This window comes from Sminthopsis crassicaudata, chromosome 1 (assembly GCF_048593235.1).
Source record: "Sminthopsis crassicaudata isolate SCR6 chromosome 1, ASM4859323v1, whole genome shotgun sequence".
NCBI classification, from domain to species: Eukaryota; Metazoa; Chordata; class Mammalia; order Dasyuromorphia; family Dasyuridae; genus Sminthopsis; species Sminthopsis crassicaudata.
This window is the reverse complement of record NC_133617.1, coordinates 143,648,572-143,665,552: the sequence shown is the minus strand read 5'-3', so window position 1 is coordinate 143,665,552 and position 16,981 is coordinate 143,648,572. Positions and strand designations below refer to the sequence as shown.

Genomic DNA, 16,981 nt, shown 5'->3' with positions numbered 1-16,981 from the left:
GCCCAAAAGGCTATAAAACTTTGCATATCCTTTAATCCAGCAACTGCTAGGTTTATATACCAGAGGCATCCAAAAAACAACAATAACAAAAAACAAAACAAAAAAAAAAAAACAGAAAAGAATCTATTTGTACAAAAATATTTCTAGCTACTCTTTTTGTGATGGTTAAAAATTGGAAATTAAAGGAATGCCCATTAATTGGGGAATGGCTTAAACAAGCTGTAGCGGTATATAATTGGAATTAAATATTATTGTCCCATAAGGATGACAAGCAGGATGGTTTCAGAAAATAAGCAGGAAAGAAGGATGATTTCAGAAAAACCTGGAAAGTCTTACATGCTCTGACACTGAGTGAAATGAACAGAACCAGGAGAATGTTGTATCTAGTAACAGCAATATTGTTTAATGAAGAATTGTGAATGACTTATTCTCAGCAATACCAAGACAATCCAAAAGGACTAATGATGAAGCATATTATCTGTCTTCAAAGAAAGAATTGATATTGATTGAATACAAACTGAAGTATACTGTTTTTCACTTTCATTTTTTTTTATTGCATCTTCTTGTAAAAAATGAGTAGTATGGAAATGTTTTATGTAATTGCACATGTATAACCTGCATCTAATTGTTTACCATTTCAAGGAGGGAGGCAGCGAAGGATTGACAGAATTTGGAATTCAAAACTGTAAATAAAAATGCTAATTTTTTTTTAAGTTTGAAAAAATTCAAGTTTATCTTTGAAATACAAATCTTTCCTTTTTTTTTTCCCGATATAATTAGAGACTTTTAGTATTATGAAAATTTTTTCTTTTTTTTTTTTTTTTTTAGGCTGGGGTTAAGTGACTTGCCCAGTGTCACACAGCTAGGAAGTGTTAAGTGTCAGACCAGATTTGAACTTGGGTCCTCCTGAATTCAGGGCTGGTGCTCTATCCACTGCACCACCTAGCTGCCCCCTATGAAAATTTTTTCTAGTCCTCAGCAGTCATTTTTTAAATATCAGGACCCTGTGCTTCAGGGATATAATAAATCAGTTACTAGAATATCTCTTTATGTTAGTATGATTGGCAGCAGTACTTATCAATGCATCCCTGAATATTTTCAGTCTAGGTCCTCTCTCTTTTGATATTCTTTAATTTGAGCATTTAGCTTTCATGGGTTTGCTAATTATCATCTCTATCCTGATGACTGTCAGATTTATATATGAAGCTCTATTCCCTCTTCTGAGCTTCAGGTCCACATCACTAGCTATGCCTTGGAAATTTTGAACCAGAAGTCCCAAAGACATAACAAATTCAACATTTTAAAAACAATTCATTATCTTTCCCTAAAACATATCCATGTCCCAAACTTCCCTGTTTATTTTGAGGTTACTACCATCATCATTTTAATCACTCAAGCTTACAACTTCAGCATCATCCTGTCTTATTCTGATGTTCAGTCATTGCAATCATTTATTTGTGACCCATTTGGAGTTTTCTAAGATACTGAAGTGATTTGTCATCCTTTTCTTCTAACTCATTTTACAATTGAAGAAACTGATCAAACAGGGTTAAGTGAGTTCCTCAGGTACCCACAGCAAATAAGGATCTTGAAGTCACATTTGAACTCAGATCTTCCTGACTCTGTGTCCTGTCCACTGTGCCACCTAACTGCCCTAACATATGTTAATTATTCTATCTCAACTCTCTCCTCATTCCGGCACAGCTGTCCAAGTGGTTTCCTAAATTATAGGTCTAATTAAGGCACTACCCTGCTCAATAAACTTATCTCTTACCTCTATAATCAAATATGAATTCCTGTTTGTTTGACATTAAAAAATCTTTCACAACCTGACTCCAACCTATTTTACTAACTTTATTACATATTATACCCTCTCTTCACACTATATGGTCTGGCCAAATGGATCTTTATTTTGTATTATGTAGGTTTCCACTACATAATACTCCTATTTCCTGGTTTTGTGCTTTTGTACCGGCAACCTCTCATACCTGAAATTCACCCATTTTTCAACCTCTCAGATTCCATAAGCTTCCTTCAAGGCCCAGCTAGGGTCCAACCTTTATGAAGTCTTTCCACTTATTCCTAGTTATTAGCACTTTCCTTCCCCAAATTATCTTGTATATACTTATATAGATATATATTCTTCCCCAACTACATTGTAAGCTCCTTGAGAGCAAAACTTGTCCTGTTTGTATCTTTTTTATCCCCAATATTTTGGAACACATAAGTATTTAGTATAAAATGTCTGTTGATTGATAATGCTTTAGTCTCTGCCAGTTCTTAAAATTTCTGCCTTCTATTTATCTTGATAGCTTCCATTATCCATATGGAAAGAAACATTCCAGTTATTTGGCTTTTAAAATCATTGGCAAAGTATCATTATATATTTGGTAAATAGAATGGATGATGAAGAAACCTTATAGAAGCTTTTAATAGCAAAATTCTGTTTCATAATAATGATATTTCTAAAATAAATGTTACCACACAAAAAATGTGCATGTTTTCATTTTATTTCCATTAGAAAAAATACATTTTGTCATTTAGAAATTTTTGGTCCATTAATTTCTTTCTTTGTATTTTTTTTCTTCTCATTAATTTCTGCCACACTCTTTGATTAGATTAACAGTGGAAATTCTTTAAGAAGAAGTTGATGGTCTTTTGAAGGAAATGTCATTTTTAAATCCTTAGCATTACATGCAATTAATTGAAAGAATGCATACAATGATTTTTTGCTTAATTTTTCTTATAAAATTAGTTAATTATAAGAACATTCATCAATTATTTCTCAGATTATGTATTTAGTAGAATTAAATTCCAAATATGTTATTTTTTCTCCTTTCATATATAAAACAATCCAGAATTCGTGGAGAAAAGCTTCAACCTGCATTTCTTTCTACTCTTTGCTTTTATTTAATTTTGTAGAGAAATACCATAATTTCTATATCCTACCTTTCACTTTCAATAGTATGGCTGTATGTATTGTGTTTTCCAGTAAATATTTTAGTTTGCATTCATTTTCACCCATTATGTCATTTCTAGAATGCCAAGTCCTCTACATTTCATTAAGGCTCATAATTTCCACATTAATTTTCAGAATTAAAAGTAACAACAATCATTTATCCTAACCAAATTGGCAAAACAGTAGAGGGCATGAATTATAGTCAGGATTTCAGTCCTGCAACAGCTACGGCTTCAATTTCAACATGTCCTCCCTGTGGGAAAAATAACAAAACAATTTAGAGGTAATTATATACCAGTGAATAAGGTTAATATTTAAAAAACAAAACATGTTATTCAAATATTCTTAATGTATCACAAAAAGGAAAGCAGTAAAACTGAATAGAAACTAAATGTTAAGTTGTAGATGGTTTTAAGTAAATTCACTGAAAAGAACATTCTTATAGGGAAATGAAATTGTGATTCTAGGCACAGAACAAAAAGCAACCATGACAGAACCATGTAAAATACATCCAGACTGACAGATGTAAATGTACTCTGAAAATCAAAGATATATAAGAAAATGAAAGCTCTCAGGAGTGATATTGAATCCATTATACTTATATAGCACTTTTATGCAAACATAGTTTTACTATTTTAGGTTTTAAATGATATTCTGGTGCCAGTTGTTATTAATTAGATGATACTGTATTAAAATTAAAATAATACTTTGAAGTATCAAATATCGCATTTGTTCTTCACAACCAACTGAGATAGGTATTGTCATTCCTATAAAGAATAAGATACAGCAGCTCTCAACCTTTTTGGTTTAAGGAACCCTTAAAAAGAATGCTTAAAAATTGAAGATCCTGGCCCCCCAAAGACCTTTTGGGTTTTTTAAATTAAATTTATTGATATTTATCATACTAGAAATGAAAATGTCTTAATTTTGACCTCACAAACACCCTGAAAGGCTTTCAGGGCCCTGGACCACACTCTTGAGAACTACTGGTTCAGAGAATATGAGAATAATGGGAATATTCATATGACAATAATTCTCTAAGACTTAAGATGCAGGGCACTGAAATGTCTTGTTAGAGAGGCATTTTACTCCTCCCAAAGTTCCCTATATCCTTGAAATCAAGTCCAGTTTTCTCTATGTGTGTTATATATCTTCAACTAGGTAATACATGCCCACAAAGGGCATGAATTGTCCTTCTCTTTCAAATTTTCCAGTAATGCTAGTTGAACATTCAGAATATAATGTAGAAATTAATATCTAATATCATGTGTTATCTTAAAATAACTTACTTTGGGCAAAGCAGCAACCTGGTAAGCAGCTCTGGCTGGAAAACTACTCTTGAAATCTGGATTAAAAACAATGATAAAAAACAGCTCTATGGCACATTGTTTAAGAAAAAAAAATCAGTTAAATATCAAGAATCTTATTAAGTATATCACAGGAAAAACAAGACTGATTTTCAAATATGTAACTTACATTGTATAAAATACTTTATATAATGATTACTGTAATTCAATATTTTTCTACTAAAAGTTTCAATCTCTTGATCAAAAATGTTTTTGTGATTTTTGAACTTGGGGATTTTTTAAAAATGAAACTGAACTTTGATTTTGACATTTTTTCCCTTTTCCCCTTCAAAAAAAGAGTTCCTACTATATAAAAGACATTTTGCTGGATGCTCTGGAATACAGTGGTCAATCAGGCATTGTTTTTTTCCTTAAGGAGTTTATAGTTTAATGAGGGAACAGAAGACATATACTTAAATAACTGTAATACAAGGCATAAAGTTTAAAAATAACACCCTGACTTCTCAGTTTCTTCAACTTCAGCTCCAATATCTTATTTTTCTACCCCACTTCAGTTATAGATAACCACAGGAACAATTCATAATACCACACATCACCTCCAAAATGCTTAATTTTGAAATTCTATTCTTTTAGCAAGTACCTAGCTTTTAGAAAATAAAAAAACAAACAAAAATATCTTTCTCATTGTAAACTTAACCTTTGCCTGTGAAGTGAGCTTTGATCCCTTGTCTTCTCCCTATTTTTTAAATCTTATCTCTACTTTGATTTCACTTGTTTCTACCCTATGGTGTACAACCTTTAATATTTCACCAGCCACTACTCTATAATCCCTTGATCCCTTTATAACTCATATTATCAAATTTTTCTGTTCCTCCCCCTTCTCCCCCCCCCCCAATACTGAACAGCGTTAAAAACTGGTCTAATTTCATCCATTAAAATTTACAAATTCAGCTGGGCTTGTTTAACAATTTTTACTAACAATGACAGTATTATAATTTTCAATTAACTTCTTTCTTTTGCTCCTATCTCAACCTCTGATTAACCTGCTAAAGTGGATATTCTCTAAGAGTCTAACTTCAGCTTTCTTTTTCAGGATATTTTTTATTAGCAATCTCACTTACTCAGTACCTCTAAGCAAATGACTTAACTCTATATATCAAATCCTATGTACTCTTCTGAGTTTCAGATCTATTTTTAGGAAATATCCCCTAATACTGCAAACTCAGTAAGTCTTACTGACCACTGTATCTTCCAATAGAATGTAAGCTCCTTAAAGATAAGAATTGTCCTTTTTTTTTTTTTTTTGACTTATATTTACATCTCCGGTGGTTAACAGAATATGGCACATAGAAAGCACTTATACATTTGTTTCCTTCCTTCTAATATCAAGGAGCTGTCTTATAATTATTTCTCCAACACAAATTTGAATATATATATATATATATCTTAGAGGCAATTAGAAGACTTTTTGTGGAAATTACAATATTGAAATAATTATTATCAAAAAAAGAATTAACTTTATTAGGTATGTTCAAATGAGTTAAAATAGGAATTAAAAGAATTAAGTTATTTAGGGAGAATGAAGTTTATATCACCTATTCCCAAGCAATATAAAGTCCTTATTCATGTTGTGTAGGTTGTAGAATTTTCCTCCCAAATTATAGTGTAAAAAGTCTACTCTTTCTATGGTATACCACCCTTTCCTTGATCTTAGTGACATCTAGTTTACTATTAAATTCTTTAATATTTTCAGTGGATTTTTGATTTTATTTAATTGAGATTCTGATGAGGTTATTGCAGGGCAGAGAATTGTGGGAACCCTTTCTGGTTAGCACAGGTCCAATGTGAAAGAATTCACAAACCCGAAGAGTTCTAGATGGCAATAATGGAAGTTTATTGTTGGATAAGAAGTCAGCTTTGCTAGAAAAACTGAGTTCTTCAGTGGCAAAGTCCTATTAGGGAAATGATGGCTGGCACTGAGAAGAGAATGCCTTCTCAGTGGGCAGGGTCCTGACAGGCTGCTATACCAAGGGACAAGGCATAGTCCTGCTTTGGACATGCTGCAAAGAATGAGTTTAGAAATTGCCCTTTAAAAAGGAATCTTGAGGCTCAGGTTTCAGGTTGAAGAGAAAGTCTTCAGGCCTAGATGATTATCAATATCCGGCCCAGGTCTCCCAAAATAATTTGAATGGGGATCTGGCTACCAGGCTATCAATGGGGTGATTTGCCTTAGAAAAGGCCAGCCAGGAGGATATGCTCTCATAGAGTCTCTGGAGTCTGGGGGTAAGGAATCAAAGGGAACAGAGTTTCAGAGTATTAATTTTACAGATCAAAAGGGAACACAGTTTCAGAGTGATAATTTTAAAGGGAACAGAGTTTCAGAGTGATAATTTTAAAGGGAACAGAGTTTCAGAGTGATAATTTTAAAGGGAACACAGTTTCACACCCCCTTCATCTCCACTGATACAGATGGTAACCTGTCCATGCCTTCTTATTCTATTTCCTCTGTAGGTATTCTATAGGGGATACATCAGATATGTATCTGTACATACATATATATGTACAGAGGTCTTTTTCTAGGCATTTTTATATTTACACTCTGATTATTTGTTATCCCTTGCTCTTGTCAATGACAAATTCATACTACTTGCCAAATACACATTTCTTTCATAATATATACCATATATCACTTCTTGGATCAGTACTGCCAACTGGCTATAGCCAATTTTTGCTTACCATACCCCTCTCCAGTGGCCTTTAGATCACGGCCACTTTGATTCTTCAGAGATTGTAGTATTTCAAGATTCACATTCATAGAGCTTCTCCAGGAGAATATATGGATTTAATAAAAAAATTTTTTTCTATTGGAAAGTGGCTTGGGATCATTAAAAGTAGTACCACATAGTTTCTCTAAATATAAACCAGAGAGTACTTTCTTTTCATAGTTAATTCTGCATCCAACTTATTTTCCATATACACTGTCTACTACCAATCTATGTACTTATAATTCAATGGATTAGCTATCCAATGCATTTCAAATGCATCGTTCATCAATTTAGTTTTTTCTATGTGGATGGTTAGACTGATGTCTTGAATAATTATGAAATTCAACGAGAAATCCCTGTAATGTCAAAGGGTTTAATGCAATCAACACATATCATTTGCAATGAGTATCAGCTATAGGTCCTCAACCTTCTACATGGAAATCTTCCACACAGATCCTTGAGCCCATCAAAATGAAAATATCAAATACCTTTGAGGAAGATACATCTGCCTATTTTATAACTTGCTTGATGTTAATACTTAGAGGACTATTGAAATGAGTTATCACTGAAATTATATATATATATATATATATATATATATATATATATATATACACACACACACACACACAAAGAAATCTCGAATATCTTAATATATTCATGAGATACTTATTGTTGGAGAAACTTTTAAGACTACATTTTCCCCCCTACCAAGCCAATTGTATTTATATTCATTTATGTAACCAACAATTATAACAAAGTCTATGTTCTTGGGTATTTAAAAAAAATTAATACTGAGATTATAAACATTAAGTTTGCTAGAGAACTGTTTGCAAAAACTTGGATGTTCTCTTCTTATATTTTCATCAAGGATACCCTTTTCACACACACACACACACACACACACACACACACACATTTTTATATATAATTTTTTAAAGAATTTATCAAGATGAAAGAGACATAGTTTGGTATTGATAGTAGTTATCAATAGTCTTCTGATTGTCTTTTGGGGGCCATATATTAACTGTGCTTAATACATCTTAATTAATAAATGTGAATAAGTAAACATAATCCATTACTATATTGCATGTAAAAGAGAAATAAACAAGTTACTTACACTGTTTGTAGATTTCATTAACAGCATTAAAGTCATTTATGTCAGCCAGCAAAACAGTTGTCTTTACCACTAGAAAACACATTGTTATGATGAGATACTTAATCTAACCCCAAATTTATTTTGGCAACAAAATAAGATTTTGTGCCCTTTTTATATTGAAATATGAATAGAGTATATATTAAGAAGCAATATATTTTATATAGAGAGAAACTGACATATAAAGAAAAAAGAAAAGTCCAATAACAGCACCCGGTTAAAAATCTCACACAGGGAATTTAATATTTTGTGAGGAAGTCCATTTTCTTTTTTGGATCTCAAATTGTTAGGAAATTCTTTTAGCACATGAATTTATTCTTATATATTTTCAGGGTGATACTGTATTACATTTTTGGAGAGAACAATGCCATTACTTTTCTTATATTCCCTTGCTTTTAGGAAGGAGGGTATGGCAATTAATTAAGACTATATTTGGAACATACATAAGTCCACCATGAAATCAGATAGTTTTCTGAGTATCTGAACTGGGAATTACAGAATGATCAAATAAGTTTGATCCAGAGTACTCTAAGTCAGCTGGAAAGAAGGAGGCTCCAAAGAGAAACTGTAGCTTGAGAGAACAGTTTAGAAAGTTTAAATATCACCTAGTCTGAAAGTAGGTGTTATTTATATCCACTTTTAATTAGTTTATCCTCGTATTTTAATATTAAATTTGTATAATCTTTCTAAACAAACTCTAGAAACACATTCTTGTCACCTGAAGTTAATGATATTTGGAATAGAAAGAAAGGAGGAATTGTATGTTTGAAATAAGTAGAAAAAGAGGGAAACACAATAAAAGACTAAGTGGTACAGCAAAACTGAAACAAGAAAGCTTAGAGTACAGTTCAAATTCCTGAAATTTACTATTTAGGATTAGTGATACTTAAGAAGGAAGAAAAGTAAAAGCCTTTGATCTGCAAAAGTCCTTTAGATCATTACCAAGGTGGACTGAAATCCCCAGAGGTGGATCTAAGATCAGTAATGTCTAAAACTAGATCTTTCAATAGTTATTCGGCCTCCCTGTATATAACTCCTAGTTTTCTGCTCTGGAAGCACAAGTTTAATTGTTATTCCACACTTATAAAGTGATATTAGTTAACTCACCATTACTGTAATCACAGCCACCAGCTTTCAGAATTTCCCCTATGTTTTTAAGTGCCTGTAATACAAGGGAGAAAGGTTTAAGGTGTTGATAGCATACATAAGTTATTATTAACTTAAATTTATGATCTTTTATTAACCTGCCATTCAAGGACTTTATATGGTATTTAGTCTGAATTTCAGACTCTTTCCAGCCCACCTTTTTGCAAATGGCTATGGGCATTCCATTTAATAGCTTACTGTAAACTAATGAGAAGCAACATCCTTTTATGTTTTGTTAGATGTTTGGAGTTCTGTACTGAACCAGTCTCTCACTGCAAAATTTTCTTTACTATACTCAGTAAATTTTCACTAGACATTGAGTCATTTCTTTGATGATATGCTGCTATGAATCTATATAATCTAGTTTTAGATAGACATCCACATCCATCACTCAAAGTTTTCCCTGTCTGTTGACCTGCCACAACTTGGTCTCTTCTGGCATAGCACTGAGAACTCAGAATCACTTTCTTGACACAAGGAAGGAACAGGTCTTTAGTGAAAGAACTGAGCCAATATTAGCTGAGAATACTTAAGATTATATCAGTGAGACTAATTCTGAATTGCTCAATATTAAAAGGGAAAGGAAAAATAAAATGTAAAAAAATCACTTACCTGATTTGCCTCCTCTGCCACCCCTCCTGATACAAGCTGTCCACTTGCAGGATCCAAGCCTAGCTGTCCTGAAATATACATGGTTTTGTCTACCATCACTGCTTGACTGTAATGAAAATGATCAAATATTATACTTTAAATCAAATTTTGAAAACTTACTAATTAAATGTATAGTTTTCACCACACAGATATACTCATTATATTCTTAATGTATTATTGTGATTCCCCCTCCAAAAATAGCTGAAGATAAATTGTTACTTATAACTAGTTGGAACAAGGATTGGAATGGCCAATGAACTTTCAATTCACAGAACATTCTATTTGTGTGTTTTTAATAACAATAATGCTGGAGATTCATAATTAATAAAAAAGCTACAATAATAGAAGAAAAGTTATAGCTAAAAAAGGAAAAAAAACTATGTTAATGCCTTTTGAACAGTTACAAAAATTTAAAGTATCCCTACATTTTGAGATAAATTTGGTGGATGCTTGCATAGTTAACCAAGAAGAGAAAATCCTGATATCATATTACATAGTTTCTGAAATCAGATATATAAGCAATTTAATAGACTTATTAATTAGTTTGAATTTGTTTTATTCAGAACATTCTTATTTCCTTTTCCTGATTTTGTTATGGACAAAAGAACTTCTCTAGCAGATATCCTATGATTTATATCACAGGTATTTGAAAACAAAAATTGATGTGATTAAAAAATACTTAGGAAACTTAAGAAGAGAGTTGAATCTGTTTATTACAAAAATGAACACCTCTTCATGATTCACCTTGGCCTACAAATAGATAACTGTTAACCTGTTAATTTGTAAACTTCTCTAAGTTTACTATCAGCAATAGCTAATATTTACCAAATGTCTCTTACATGTCCTGCAGAGTACTATGTTACTCTAAATCCTATATATAGTTAAATCTTATGCTAAATATAATTTAGTCATGTATGTTTCTATCCTCCATACTTTATTTCCTTATATGTAAAATGAGGAATTAAATAATACTATAATTAGATAATAATATTCCATTTTTTGTTGTTGTTATTGGGGAAACATTTCAGAAGTTTGCCAGTGCTTAATTATAAGAGCTCTATGAAAATGGTGAATAGAATATTGCATGAACTATTCCAAGACCACAGGCAATAGTGATCAACTAGAAATATGTTCTGTCTTTTAGCTCAAGACCATTTCCAAAAACATAATTCATTAAAACTATTAGTAATTTCAAAAATTTTAACACCAAAATAACCACCTACGCACAGTTAGAAATCAATAACTAATGCAATAATAGCAAGTTGTGACACTCTCTCAGATTTATTTCAGATTTTCTGAAAAGTGCGGATTGGTTAATTTGTGACAACACCCTCTCCATTCTATGCCAAGGCTAGAATGTTCATTCAACACATTTGGCCTTTTCCTGGACAGGCAGTTCTGAGCTGGGATACAACATAACCAGAATACAAATATAAACTAAAAAGAATTTTTTTTTAATTAAAATTTTTAAATTAAAGCTTTTTAATTTTTCAAAACATATGCATGGGTAATTTTTCAACATTAACCTTTGCAAAACCTCATTTTTCCTCCCATCCCTTCCCCTAGATGGCAAGTAATCCAATATGTGTTAAACATGGTAAAAATATGTTAAATCCAATATATGTATACATAATTATATAATTACCTTGCTGCACAAGAAAAATCAAATAAAAAAAGGAAAAAAAGTGAGAAAGAAAAAACAAAATGCAAGCAAACAACAAGAAAAAGAGTGAAAATACTATGTTGTGATCCACACTCAGTTTCCACAGTGCTCTCTCTGGGTGTAGATGGTTCTCAACATCACAAGATCACTGGGACTAGTCTGAATTATCTCACTGTAGAAAAGAGCCATGTCCATCAGAATTAATCATCACATAATCTTGTTGCTGTGTACAATGCTCTCCTACTCATTTAGCAACAGTTCATGTTAAGTCTCTCCAGGCCTCTCTGAAATCATCCTGCTGGTTGTTTCTTACAGAACAATAATATTCCATAACATTCATATATCACAATTTACCCAACCATTCTCCAATTGATGGATATCCATTCAATTTTCAGTTTCTTGCCACTACAAAAAAGAGCTGCCACAAACATTTTTGCACATGTGGGTAAAAGGCTATGCACATTTTGATAGTTTTTTGGGCATAGCAGCAATTTGCTCTCCAAATTGGTCACATCAGTTCACAACTCCACCAACAATGTATCAGTGTCCCAGTTTTCCCACATCCCTTCCAACATTCATCATTATCTTTTCCTGTCAAATGACTTTTTTTTTTTTTTTTTTTTTTTTTTTTTTTTTCTGAGGCAATTGGAGTTAAGTGACTCGACCAGGGTCCCACAGCTAAGACGTGTTAAGTCTGTGAGGTCACATTTAAATTCAGGTCCTCCTGACTTTAGGGCCGATACTCTCTCCACTTCACCACCTAGCTGCCCCTAAGTGATTCTTTTTAAAAATAAATTTTTGTGGTTATCTTTTGTTTTTGCACCATAATTATTCCAAGAATCCTTTCCCTTCCTAGAGAGCCATCCTATTTAAGAGTAATTTTTTAGAGAAGGGTGGTTTGGAAGTATCTTCTGCTATTTCTTCATTGAAGTCCTGCTTGATCTTTATAATTTCATTATTTTCACTTTTTATATTTTAGTTTGTAGTTGATCTTCCTATTTACACTGTTGTAGTTGTATATATTGTCTTCTTGGCTCTGCTTACTCTATTTTCAATTCATAAAGATCTTTGCATTGTTATCTAAACTCATCACATACATTATTTCTGATAGCATATCACATTATGCTCATGTACTACAATTTGTTTAGCCATCCCTCAATTGAAGAAAATCTACTTTAAGTGCAGCTATAAATAGTCTGCTATATATGGAGACTTTATTATCATCAATGGTCTTGTTGAGGTATAAGTCTAGGAATGGAATCTCTGGCTTAAAGGGTATGGCTATTTTAGTCACTTTATTTTCATAAATCCAAATTTCTTTCCAAAATAGCTGTAATTCTACTAATCATTCCATAATCCCTCCAATATTGACTTGCCATTTTAAAATGGCAAAAGAATTTAAATCCATCCACCTATCTATTAATGAATGTGTATGTATGTATGTTGTTTCATATCTTAGATACCAAACCTTTAACAGAGAACTATGATAACAAAGATGATTTCCCACTTTATCACTTCCTTTCTTATCCTCAGTGCATTAATTTTATATGAGTAGATGTTCTTAAGTTTCATGTAATGAAAGGGTAGTTTATGGCTCTATCCTCCACTCAGAGGGGTAATTAAAGAGATGTGAAGAAACAAGGTTCATTGAACTTTGCAAGATATTTCCCAATGGTGAGTTTACTAAGAGCATGGTGGAACAGCCAAAAAAAAGTCGAAAATAAGTACAGCCTCGTGAGAAATGAAGATATGTTATTTCAGAGACAATAGGGAAAAATTGAAACTTCATAAGCAGAGGAGTAAAATAGTCAGACTTTTGCTTTAGAAGAATACTTTTCTAGCTATGTGGAAGATGAAATGGAGAGTGGAGAGACCCATTATTGGCAATTAGAAGAATCCAGTAGAAAGGTTATAAGGATCTTAATTAGTATAATGGACATGTGAATGAAGAGAAAAGTGTGGAATTAGAATTAATATATTGGCAACTAATTGGATGGGGAAAGGCGTGGGATGGCAAGGAGGAAGTAAGGGAATTGAGGCTGACTGATTTGGTAAACCTAGAAAAACTAAAAGGATGATAGTATCCTTTACAGAAATAATAAAATTAGGAAGAAAGGATGGATTTGGAGAAAAAAGATAAAACAATTGAAGTTTTCCCTTTTGTCCTCTCCCATATTTGTGCAGATTCAATTTTTTTTTTTTTTTTGTCCTGCAGTAAGCGTTTATTATTCGACTGGCACATGTCACACCGGACATAACATGAGAAAGAGGGAAATCCCTTGTCCCAAACAGAAATCCATAGAAAATACAAGGAAATTTGGTTTTGGAGAGGGGGCCATCAGGAAGATTTTCATGTGCTCTTAAGACTAACTAGAAGTTCCCAATCATTCATGTACCAATAAGGATTTCCCCCCCCCCCTTTTTTTTTTTTTTTTTTTTGGATCTTCTGCAGCCTGCAAAACAGATTTTATCCTTATTTGCAAACAAGGAAACTGAGACACAGCATTCAATTCAATTCAGCTCTAAGGTGGGTCAGCTCAACTAGTCAACAAGCATTCAAGTGTTACTGGGACACCAGGAAAGGTACAATGATGCACTGGGAATAGACATAAGCCAAAAGACAATCCTTGTCCTCAACAAGCTTAATTTGAGGGATAGAAAACTACACTTAAGTGCTATCTCCAGTCATTAGACCAGGAGTGGAATGAGCTTCCACATTCTTCAACTGGCTCCCCTACTATAGTAGAAGCAATGTTTTTGTGGGTGTGCCCCAACTGCAGGATGGTGAAAGCAATCATCCACTTAATTAGCCTAAGTGAGGTGAGAATGAGATTGGAGTGGCTAACCTGATTAATTTATGTGAGATAAGTGAGGGCACAGGACCACCACCCACTTGTAATTGATGAGCTTTCAATGGAATGAGGCAAACAAACCAATTCTTCCTGCAGAAAGGGAGAGTTAAGTCAGAGCACAGAGGTGAGGAAGGTATTTTGGTGAACAAAAGTCAAATTCTGCCTGATACTGAAGCCCTGCCACAATCTAAGGCAATTGTCTTTTTAACCTTGTTTCTTATTCTTCCATTCCATGAATGTGCACCTCCCTTTCCCAAACTGGCTGAATTTTCTCCCATGCTTTCAAAGTCAAACTTAAATGAGACCTTCCTCTACCTTCTCTATTAGCCTTCACATATTTTTGTGTGTGTACTCATGTAACATTTTATACTTACGCATCTCATTTCTTATTTAAGTTCACTGACAGCAAAGCCATCTCTTATCTAAACTGTAGCTCCCCCATATTTTGCATGGTATTTAAATTACTTTGATCAGATCTACCTTTTAACCTAATTATCATCATTGCCTGGTGAACAGTAGACAATAAATGGTAGCTTATTGAATCAATTGCTTCATAGCTTGAAGTTTATTTTTCTGACATAATTACCATGTAATGTAAAACACATAAAGCACTATATTAATGCTAGCTATTTATATACACTTACGTATATGTCAAAAGATTCATTAAAGCAGTATGGATACGCCTTCCATTAAAGAAATTCAGTGTTCCTCAAAATCTTAGTGGTTTCATAAATTTCAGTGACCAACTGAAAATTCAATGGTTAAGCAGGGATCCTCAGACTTTTTAAATAGGGGGCCAGTTCACTGTCCCTCAGACTGTGGGAGGGCCGGACTATGGTAAAAACAAAAGCTCACACTCGGTCTCCGCCCCTCAGCCCATTTGCCATAACCCGGAGGACCGCATAAACGTCCTCAGAGAGCAGCATCTGGCCTGCAGGCTGTAGTCTGAGAACCCCTGGATAGTTAGCATCTCCTGATGAGAACAATAATACTTGATTTATCACTATGATTATCAATGCATTTATAGGTAACTTCTATATATAATTATTTATAGATAATTATTGATACAAGATCTGTAGGAGTGGGACCCCATGTCTGCAAGTTTTTAAAACTTTTAAAATGCCTAGCACGGTCCCTCATATTGAGCCTCATATTCAGGAATTTCTTTGAAAAACAAAAGAAAACATTATTTTTTCTACTACATTAACTAATTTTCCCAAACTTGTCACTCCGATTGCTTCGCTTCACCTGCAGCAGTTTTCGCAAAAGAGACTTGCTTAGTTTGCCAAGAGCTGTTCCGGTTGTGGCTTGGAAAAGCCTGAGGCAAACTCCAAGGGGTTCTGATTCTAGATAGATTTCCGGGAATCTGCGAACTTATAGGGAAAAAAAATCACATCTTTTTACCACATTAAACTCTAATTAAAACTCAGCATTTCTTCTAATTGTTTAAAAAAACATGCTACTCTAAGAAAGGGGCTGTGGGTTTCAGCACACTGACAAAAAGCTCTCTGGCACACAAGAGCCCTGGCTTAGAAAGGGACACAAAAGGAAAGTGGGTCAGAGCTGACACTCGGATTTGAAGAAATGCTCAGATTGGATCTCTGGTTCCCACACTTATTGACTCTGTTCCTTTGGGCCCCAGTTTTCCTGTGGGTAGACGAGAGTGTCTCTCCTCCAGGATGATTTTTTTGTCACCTGTTAGCCCTAATTCAGATTCTACAATCTGAATTCCCTAACAGCCAGCAGCTAGGCGGCAGAACAATCCGAGGCGGTGACTTGGTGATACTAGAGTAAGAAATAGGAGTATGAGTACGTAGATTTTTTTTTCTCAATGAATGAAACCCATTAACAGCATGCAAAATACTTTACTATAATCAGAGACTGTGCCTTCTTAGTGAGCAGATTTGAAATTATTCTTTATATCTTATACCACAAACAAGATCATGCTGGCCAGCGGGAGACTTGTCTATCACAGCGCCAGCTACGTCACCAAGTCTCAGACTTCTATTCTCTTTCAGCTCTAAACCGCCCCTATAGGGCACACACAAGCCCATTCTTTTTTTTTTTTACACAAGCTCATTCTTTTTTTTTTTAATTTTTTTTACACAAGCCCATTTTAAAAAAATTTTTTTTACACAAGCCCATTTAAAAAAAAACTTTTATACAAGCCCTTTTTTTTTTTTTTTTTTTTTTTTTTTTTTTACACAAGCCCATTTTTTTTTTAAATTTTTTTTACACAAGCCCATTCTAACACCTACCGTTCTTACCTATAGGGTCCGATTGCGCCCGGTGCTTTCGCGGTGCTGATCACTTTCTTAATCAAGGACGACATGTCGGTTCTTTATCTTCCGTAGCTTCTCTCCAGGGAAATATGCACGAAAAATAAATAGGACTAACTTTAGGCTCTTCGGGTTCTTCTACTTAGTCAGACCAGCCCACCTGCAAAATGACGTTTCGGCAAAAAGAAAGCGCCTCCAGGCGG

At 33.5% G+C, this 16,981-nt stretch overlaps 1 protein-coding gene across 1 annotated transcript; it reads right to left on the bottom strand.

Annotated features, from left to right (window-relative positions):
• Positions 1 to 2,492: 2,492 nt before the first annotated feature.
• On the bottom strand, positions 2,493 to 16,972 carry RIDA (reactive intermediate imine deaminase A). Its single transcript, XM_074268788.1, has 6 exons — positions 16,767 to 16,972; positions 9,946 to 10,051; positions 9,295 to 9,349; positions 8,152 to 8,220; positions 4,249 to 4,304; positions 2,493 to 3,212 (listed from the first exon to the last, which is right to left on the bottom strand). Exons 1-6 carry the CDS (start codon positions 16,829 to 16,831, stop codon positions 3,162 to 3,164), a joined length of 402 nt encoding a protein of 133 aa, XP_074124889.1. The 5' UTR covers positions 16,832 to 16,972; the 3' UTR covers positions 2,493 to 3,161.
• Between the last annotated feature and the right edge of the window lie 9 nt (positions 16,973 to 16,981).